Here is a 9,602-nt window from a genome sequence, read left to right as displayed (position 1 = left end):
TATTATTATTATTATTATTATTATTTGTTGAATTATGAGGTGAATCATCACGTTGTGGTAAAGTGCAGCACATTGTTCAGGTTTAAATGATACTGGCAACATCCCACAATGACATCAGCAGTTTAATCATCTTTAGGTTTAATATTATCTTTTTGGCATCATGAAACTTCACACAGGTAAAACATCGCCACCAGTAAGTCACAAAATCAGTGTATGTTACAGAGAGGAGTGTATGATGAAGCAATTTTGATATATCCAGGCGCTCACTGTGCTATCTGACTCAACTAAGCCTTAATCAGAGTTAACAGGTATAAGATGTTGTTTATCAGCTTCCTATGCGAACCAGTTTGTCCACTCAAGACACTGAAAGACGCTTTACATCGCAGGTTTAAAACAACAGTCACTGAGCCTAAGTGCTTTCCAGTTGAATAAGATGTAAATTATGATCTTATCTGACAAGTTTAACTATTAAGGTTAAGACCCAACTATTTCATTTACAAATTAAACTGACTAATCTAACTGTTCAGGGGATTTTTGTAAAGAAAGAAAGAAAAGAATACATTCAAAGTTTTCCTCTGAGCAGCAAATTGGTGAAACTATTCAGCGTACTATAGATAGGGGTGCTTTATCAAAATCTAAATGGAATGTAAAGAATTTTTACTTTCCTATTTTTGTTGCATGCATGCATGTTTTTGTTCGTTTGTTTGTTTGTTTGTTTGTTTGTTTTTACCATTTCATGTGTCAGAATTTGTTCTTATATTTTTCTAGCTCATTTTGCAGAATTAATGATCCTGCTAGAAACCGTGGGATAAAACTAAGGTGGAAAAACATGAACAAGACGGAACGTTAAGTCAGTGTTCCTAGTGGGACTTTCTAGTGTGACACCAGGCGGAAGTAAACAAAGAGAAGCTTCCAGCAGCGTTAGCTTTACCAATGTGTAGAGTGTCGCGTTATCGTGTCTCAGATGAATATTTCATCAGTTGAAGTAACGATGAGTTCAGTTCAGAATCTGAGAGAGTTGATCAACGAGCGACTAACTGCTGCTGCTGAAGAAATATTCACGGAGTTTGAAAAAACCATCGTCCAGGTCGAGGAAGAGATCGATCGTCAGGGCAGACTGCTGGATAACATCTGGAAACCACGGACCGAGTTACACACGACAGGTTTGTAAAACTCTGAACTAACTGATGAATAAGACTCACGTAGGATCCTAATCAGAGCTCTGGGTTACTTTATTTTTAGCTGCACAGACAGAAATGACGGTGCAGCCGCAGTTATTGTTCAGGAAGAAACAAGATGAATTTTTAAGAAATTCAGAAATATCAAACATTACACACACAGTTTGCATAAAACACAGGAGAAACTGACTGAACTCGAAAATTACTGTGAAAATAGAAAAACAAGATTTCAGCTGCAAACAAAGCTCAGGGCTGCTTCCTGTCGGATTAATGCCTCTAATTAAACAACATGCAGTCAGGAAGTTAGTTCTGTGATTATTACATTTTATCCAATATGAGTCAAATAGTGACTTTAATTATTTAATCTGCAGCATCAGATATAAGGCTATTTATTGTGAAATGCAGAGAGATTTGAGAGCAACATACTCTCACTGCAGAACCCTGCTGGTGTTTAAAACTAGGACTGAACAATTATCCGATTTTAAATTGTGATTCGCAGCAGTTCATCTGCCCATTATCTGTACACCACGTGGTCCTCTGGAGCCTATCCAAGCTGACTCAGGGCAATATCAGGGGACACCCTGTACAGGTCGCCAGTCTATTACAAGGTCAATTAGAAAGAATTTCATGAGGGAATATACAATAATTTTGATGAAAATGCAGGTGTTACCGACATAACGTAGAACACTTTAGATTATTCGTTATGTAGTGTGTCTACCTCTGACCCAGGGATGACAGGAATTCTCCACTTAACATGCTGCCATCCTAACTGACTTCTGGTTAAGCAGAAACAAGTGGACATGGATGTAGGAGTGTGTGATTTTTTTTCATTTTTTTCCCCTATCATTACATTAGCAACCTTTTTCTTGTGTGCCTGTATCCTTTCAGACCTCCCACAGCAACATGTCTGTAAGGAGGAAGAGTTTCTCACTGAACAGCAGCTCTGTAACCAGGAGAGAAACTGTAGTCTGGACCAGGAGGACCCACAGCCTTTACAGATTAAAGAGGAGCGGGAGGAACTCTGCACCAGCCTGGACGGACAGCGGCTTGTATCAAATCAGGAGACATATACCTTTATGCTAGTTCAATGCAAGTCCAAATGTAAAGAATTATTTGCAGAAATATACAGAGTCTTTGAAAAAATGATCGTCGGATACGAGGAAGAGCTCAGTCGTCAGCGCAGACTGCTGGACGTCACCTGGAAACCCAGAATAACCTCACAGACAGCAGGTATGTACACTATAAAGTTCTTAGTCTTACTAGAGCTGATGTCTGCTTGTATTTGGGTTTTAAACAGACTAAAGCCTGGTGTATGCTTGATGCGTCCCGGAGGTCCATGAGGCTCTGTGCGGAAAAATTACGTCATTTTAGCAACGACGTCCCCTTGCGCAGTCCTTTTCAAGAGAAAAATTTCCACATTGTGCACCTCTGAAACTTTCTAACAATGCAGACGGAGATGCGCGAACGAACAGGAGCTCCTTGTGGCAGAAGTTAAAAAATACAGGCATTTATATGATTGATGATTCCACAGGGATAACCGGGTGATGAGATGAACAATTTGTGGTGCGAAATTGGCTCTCAACTTTTACCAAGCACAGGGAAACTGACTCCAGATGAGGTAAGTCTGTTGATAATTATGTCAGAACAAAAAACAAACTGGAATTTAGCCTTGTGCTACATACAGCATATTTACTGGAACCTTGTCTTCTCAGCTTACATCTCACAGATTTGTGTTTTATGAAATGTGTTGCTGGAACTAAATACAAAAGAAACACTTTTTTTTTTTTAAAAAGCACAAAAGTTTCACGGTTTTAACATTTTCTATTTTTGTACTAGTTTTGTGTAAATACGGGTTTTCAGTGATTTGCTGATAATCACATTCTGGTTTTGTTTACATTTATTTTGGGAGATTTTGAATGCTGAATCTGATGAGATCTGCTGACGATTTTATGACAGAAGATGCTTCACTCTTTTGTCGTAGTTGGAACTACTACACTCTGGTCTACTCGGATTTTGCTGTAACGTAATATAATAATGCCATAAGGGATGCTTTTTCTGCCTCTTAAATAATTATTGTTGAGGGCATCAGAGACACAAACCTGAAGACAGCAAAGGTTCATTTTGTTCAGTCATTAATTTAAGTGATGGATTTATGGTAAGTGAAGGGCAGCTGATTTGACCTGCTGTTTGCCACTTCTTCTGAAAACAGTGATCATCAGCACTGATTTAAATCAAAATCAGAAACGTGGTTTTTTGCCAGGTATAGTTTACACAATGCGAGGAATTTGTTCTGGTGAGTTGGTGCAACAATAATATAGAAAAAATGAAAGAAAAAGAAGATGCAAATAAAATTATAAAATATAAGAAATAGCAGTGAAACTCTGCAACAGTGCAAACAGTGCAATACAGTAGCAATTGAGATACTTACATTTATTCAAATAGTCTATGGAGGCCAGGGGGATGGGGGGTCAGTGGGGGTCCTGGGCATTGTTCATGAGGCCGGTGGCAGATGGAGAGAAACTGTTCTTGTGGCGTGAGGTTCTGATCCTGATGGACCAAAGCCTCCTGCCAGACTTTGTGACCAGGGTGAGAGGGGTCGGCCATAATCTTACCTGCACGCTTCCAGGAACCTGAAGTGTGCAAGTCCTGGAGGGAAGGCAGATTGCAGCCAATTACCCTCTCTGCAGATGATACGCTGCAGTCTGCCCTTGTCCTTGGCAGTAGGTGAGAAATGAGAAGCTGCTCGCTAAATGTTTTGTACACTGGGGTTTACTAAGAAGAGTGTCTCAGTTGCCACTCATGCTATTGCAATACTTTGTCTCTTTTTCACACTTTGTTGACAGTTTAAACTTGTATGGGCTCAGCTGTTGATATGCAAGACTTGACCTTTTCTCTTGTGTCTTTTTGTTCCTCCAGACCTCCCACAGCAACATGTTTTTACAGAGCAAGAGGTTCTCACTGAGCAGCAGCTCTGTAACCAGAAGAGTAATTCCAGTCTCGATCATGACAACCCAGAACCTCCAGTGATTAAAGAGGAAGAGGAGCAGCTTCCACAGATTAAAGATGAACAGGAGGAGTTCTGCACCAGTCTAGACCAGGAGGACCTGGAGCCTCCAAAGATTAAACAGGAGCAGGAGGAACTCTGCACCAATGATGAGCGAGAGCAGACTGTAGTGAAGCAGGAGACTGATACCTTTATGGTGACTGTTACTTATGAGGAAAGTGACCACAGTGAACCAGAACCAAACAGTGACCAGCTCCTGTCTTACCATTCACCTGTGGCTGAGAGTCCAGATCAGGAAGGAAGCAAGCAAGTAAACCCAGGATTAACTCGAAATGCAGAGCTGAAGTCAAAAAAGAGACATAACAGTAACAGCACTCACAGTAACAATGCTTACAACTCTCCCATGTCAGAGAGTCACTGTGATACTGACACAGGTAGAAAGTCTGTAACATGTGATGTCTGTGGAAAAGCCTTTAAAGGTAAGTCAAAAATGAAGGAGCATCACAGAACTCACACAGGTGAGAAGCCGTTTGCTTGTGAAACATGTGGAAAAGTGTTCAGTCAGAGTTGTAAATTGAAAGTCCACATGAGAACACACACAGGCGAGAAGCCGTACCTTTGTAACACCTGCGGAAAGAGATTTAGTGATGTTTCAGCATTTAAAAAGCATACAGCAACGCACACAGGTGAGAAACTATATACTTGTACAACATGTGGGAAAAGTTTCAGTCAAAGTGGTAGTTTGAAAGTCCACATGAGAACGCACACAGGTGAGAAACCTTACCTTTGTAACACGTGTGGGAAAAGATATAGTAGAATTTCAGGGCTTAGAAATCATATGTCAATTCACACAGGTGAGAAACCATATGTTTGCAACACTTGTGGAAAAAGATTTTCTGACACATCGGTACTTAAAAGGCATGCAGCAATCCACAAAGGGGAGAAGCCATATTCTTGCGAAACATGTGGAAATGGTTTTAGTCGTAAGGATAATTTGTTACTCCACATGAGAATCCACACAGGGGACAAGCCATACATATGTAATACTTGTGGGAAAAGATTTAGTGACCTTCCAGCATTTAAAAGTCACACAGCAATTCACACTGGTGAGAAGCCGTACTCTTGTCCAACATGTGGGAAAAGTTTCAGTTATAGCAAAACCTTGAAAGTCCACATGAGCAGTCACACAGGAGAAAGACCATACCTTTGTAACACTTGTGGAAAAAGATTTTCTGTCCCAACACAACTCAAGCGTCACATCAGAACTCACAAAGTTGAAAAGCTTTACTCTTGTGAAACATGCGGGAAAAATTTCCGTCAAAATCATAGTTTGACTGTCCACATGAGAACTCACACCGGTGAGAAGCCATACCTTTGTAACACCTGTGGAAAAAGATTTTCTCACTCTGCAGCATTCAAAAGGCATAAAGCAACCCATGCAGATGAAAAACTGTGTTCTTGTAACATATGTGGGAACACTTTCAGTCAAAGTAGTAGCTTGAATGACCACATAAGAATCCATACAGGTGAGGAGCCAACACTCAGAGACACCTGAGAACAATAATCTGGGAACACACAAGAACCAGTCACAACTGCCAAGGACTCCTCACACCTGTAAATTTGGGTGTGGAACTATTTGGCTCACTCAGAGCAGAAAACAAAGACAGACTTGTATTTATCTGGCCATCTCTGTAGTGCACCAGGTAACAAACCTGATGAATGTTTGCATCCAAAAGACAATGTACTTATTGTAGATGCTCAATGTCCAAATATTTATCTTGAAGACTTTATTGAAAAGGTGCTTCTAAAGGTTTTTGACTTGTGATCTCTCATGGACAGAACCCTAACACCACCTCTGGAGGTGCACACATTTCTGATTGGTTATAGATGCTGATGTGAATGTAAAGTTACCTATTGTGCCATAGTTGTGTTATTGTTTGCTGAGTAGCAGTAATTAATAAAGGCTGAACTGTGGTGAATCTGGAAGTTTATGTCTCCTCTATAGTTCAGTGACAACTCTCCTGTCACTGAAAACACAACCATCATGAATATTTGTTGTGCACCGGTTAGTTGTTTTGGCAGCAACTGTATTTATTTTCAATAAACAAGAGTATGTTGTTTTGATACAAAGTTATTGAAATGTTCTTAAATAAAGAAAATTAAAGTCTGTCATCTATTATCTACATAATTTAGCAACTTCATTCTATCAATATTTATTGGTTCATTATCTCACTGTCAATTAAATGTATTTGTGATTCTAGAAAAAAAATCACCTTAAGTCACATTACAAAAGTAATGTAAGTAATAAAACTGATTTTAAATATAAGTCAAATAAGACTATTACCAATTCAACAATCAGTTATTTTCTTGTTATTTCTCATGTGTTTGATTAACTTTGTCTTAATAATTTATCTATTTACACACTTTTGTCCCTATTGAAAATTATGACAGATTTAAAGCTTTTCTTTTTTTTTTTTTTTTTTCCATATTCTGGATGAAGAACAGCCTCTTCACTTTACATGCGGCAAGTTAAAATTTCAAATGTTTGCCTACATTTTTGCCTCCACCTAAAGAAAACAAAACAAATGAACTTTCAGAAAAGTTTAATGTCGTGCAGTCATGATAGTTATGTTTAATTGTAATCAGTGTATATTGTGCCAAAGTGTCCTTTGGGCCGTTCTTGACAGTTCAGTTACATCTGACTCCGTTTTTACTTTTTGAATAGCTTCTAAGGTGAAACAAAACATAAATAGTTCACTAATGTTTAAGGTATAAAAAAAAGTGCAAACAGCGTGGAAGTTGCATAGGTTTCATTTTCAGGATCCATCACCACACCAGCTGTAACCACAGTGACAGGAATTGGTACAATCCATCTGATATGGAGCCAAGCTTTGAATACCACTTCTCTCCTCTTTGAAGAGGAGTCACATATCTGTGTTCAGGTTTTTGTACAGCCTCTGCTACACTTTGTATCACTGTGTCTGTCTCTACAGCACAGTAGTAGAGAGCTGTGTCTGCCAGGGTTAGCTCTCTGATGGTCAATGTAGTTGATGTGTCTGATCCTAGGGATCCATATCGATTATCAGGAAAATATTGACCTGTGCCCTCTTTGCCGTCTTTCCTGAGTATAAACTGAGGAGCATGAAGGTCAGAATGATGTTTGTACCAGTAAAGGGCAACATCATCATCATCTGTCTGATATTTACATGAGAGTGTGACAGATTGTCCTTCTGTTCCACTGACTTCATCTCGTTCTGGAGAGATTGTGGTTTCAGCTATGCATGTAATTTAGATGCAGACAGGCCGTAGGAGCCCGTACGACCGGTTGTAAGGCTTTAGTGTAAGCTGTGAGTGGTTTCATTGTGATGTTTTACATCATAATCCTTTCTGAGAGTAAATGATTTTAGATTCTCTATCAAAATATGAAAACAAGTCATACAAGTGTAGCAGGATGTGTCTCCCTCTAGTGGATGTTGTGGAGTTTTCTCTTGTCTTTGCTGCAAAGGTTTTTGTACAGAGTTTTGCTGTTTCCTGTCACTGTGGGCTCCAGAGCACAGTAGTACACAGCAGAGTCTGTCACTGCGGCAGAGGAGATCTGCAGATGAAACTTCTTTGACTGTTTGTCATGGTTGAAAGACAGTCTTTCTATTTTCTCTGAATGTTCTTGGATCAGAAACTGTGGAGATGAACTGGACTTCTGTTGGTACCAGAAGAGGTAGTCGACAGAGCCTGAGTAGTTGCAGGAGAGAGTCACAGTGTCTCCTTCCAAAGCCATCAATACGTCTTTAAATGGAGTCAGTACATCCTCAGAGGATCCTGAAAACAACAAACATGGTTTCACCATGACATTTAGTTGTATAAAACGGAATTTGAAGCAACCACCAAATGTTTATCTTGTGTGTCTCCTCCTTATACATCTGGCTCCATCTTTTGATGACTTACCACTTTGAAAGGAGACGATCACCATCCCGATGAGAAGCAGGAACATTATTTTCACTTGTACTGAATGAACAATAGAGAGAACACAGCAGCTCTTCAGCTCCAACATGAAGCCTTTCATATTCAGTTGTGTAGCTCCTCCTCCTGCTGTGCTCTGTCTCCATTCAGGCTTATGGAGGTTTTAGAAATGACACTGATGCTGCAGTCATCATCATCATCATCATCATCATCATCATCGTCATCATCATCATCATCATCATCATCACAAAGTCACACCGAAGGAGAAATCTGCAGAAAAATCACATAAAAAAGTTAAAAGTAACAAAATGCGGTAAAGTTTATGTTTAATTAAGTTTTTTCTGGTCCATAAACTTGATTTTTGTTTTTCAAAAAAAAAAAAGACTTAATAAAATCATTGACCTTTATGTAAAGAAGCTCCTGAATAGGTTTTAATGACAATGCTGATAGTTCACAGTGTATATAGAGGATAAAGTCAGTCAGTGTCTGTGTTTTAGCTTACATGTTGGGTTTGAAGCTTCCTGCAGTGTGTTTGTGGTTGAAGTGGATCTGCTGCTCCTGTGAATCCTCCCACAGTGTTTCATCAGCAGCTGTAACCACAGTGACTGTGAAAAAACAGGAATTAGCACAATCCATCTGATATGAAGCCAAGCTTTGAATACCACTTCCCTCCTCTTTGAAGAGGAGTCACATGTCTGTGTTCAGGTTTTTGTACAGCCTCTGCCACACTTTGTATCACTGTGTCTGTCTCGACAGCACAGTAGTAGAGAGCTGTGTCTGCCAGGGTTAGCTCTCTGATGGTCAATGTAGTTGATGTGTCTGATGTTTGGGATTCATATCGATTATTAGGAACACATTGATCTGTGCTGCCCTTTGCTTCTTTCCAGAGTATAAACTGAGGAGCCTGAAGGTCAGAATGATGTTTGTACCAGTAAAGGGCAACGTCATCATCATCTGTCTGATATTTACACGAGAGTGTGACAGATTGTCCTTCTGTTCCACTGACTTCATCTTGGTCAGCAGAGATTGTGTCTCCAGCTTTTAATCCTGGAAAAAGTAGAGAAAATGAAGCCATGAAGATCACACTGTCTATGAGGATGAGAGTAGAAGACAGTGGAATATGTCACCTGTACAGTGTGAATCAGTGGACATTCACAATGAAATCAACTGTGTTACTCTGTCAGTTAAATTTAAAAGATGATCAAAACATAATTTTGATTCTCTCAGAGCAACAATGAGGTAAAGTACTGAAATACAGTCTGTATATCTGATTAATTCAGGAGGTCAAAGCAAACTCTGATCCCTGATCTTAAACTCACCTAAAATGAGAGATAAAAACAGAAAGAGGTAAAGCAACATGTCTTTGGAGTTATTAAAGTCAGACACACAGCAGATGAACAATGTTCTTCAACTGCAGCACCATGAGGAAGAAATAATGTTAGTAGATTAGTTGAAGTTCAGTG

The 9,602-nt window shown here is 39.5% G+C and overlaps 2 protein-coding genes and 1 gene segment (V, D, J or C); 2 read left to right on the top strand and 1 right to left on the bottom strand.

Annotated features, from left to right (window-relative positions):
* The first annotated feature begins 902 nt into the window (after positions 1-902).
* Positions 903-4,172, top strand: LOC103374451 (uncharacterized). Of its 2 annotated transcripts, XM_008304545.1 has the most exons (4): positions 903-1,163; positions 2,067-2,408; positions 2,710-2,796; positions 4,095-4,172. In XM_008304545.1, the coding sequence occupies exons 1-3, from the start codon at positions 965-967 to the stop codon at positions 2,721-2,723; spliced, it is 555 nt and encodes a 184-aa protein (XP_008302767.1). In that variant the 5' UTR covers positions 903-964; the 3' UTR covers positions 2,724-2,796; positions 4,095-4,172. The 2 variants fall into 2 exon arrangements, with proteins under 2 accessions (XP_008302767.1, XP_008302766.1); XM_008304544.1 differs by lacking the exon at positions 4,095-4,172 and having other exon boundaries at positions 2,067-2,915.
* On the top strand, positions 3,639-6,354 carry LOC103374455 (gastrula zinc finger protein XlCGF57.1-like). Its single transcript, XM_008304546.1, has 2 exons — positions 3,639-3,764; positions 4,079-6,354. The coding sequence occupies exons 1-2, from the start codon at positions 3,639-3,641 to the stop codon at positions 5,735-5,737; spliced, it is 1,785 nt and encodes a 594-aa protein (XP_008302768.1). The 3' UTR covers positions 5,738-6,354.
* A 1,291-nt stretch (positions 6,355-7,645) lies between these two features.
* On the bottom strand, positions 7,646-8,281 carry LOC103374454 (Ig kappa chain V-VI region XRPC 24-like). The segment is given in 2 exon segments: positions 7,646-7,998; positions 8,125-8,281. Coding segments are annotated over 2 exon segments (471 nt in total).
* Positions 8,282-9,602: the final 1,321 nt, after the last annotated feature.

The sequence above is a fragment of the Stegastes partitus genome, unplaced genomic scaffold (assembly GCF_000690725.1).
Source record: "Stegastes partitus isolate 25-593 unplaced genomic scaffold, Stegastes_partitus-1.0.2 Scaffold2249, whole genome shotgun sequence".
In the NCBI taxonomy this organism is placed as follows: Eukaryota; Metazoa; Chordata; class Actinopteri; family Pomacentridae; genus Stegastes; species Stegastes partitus.
This window is presented reverse-complemented; position numbering and strand designations above follow the sequence as displayed.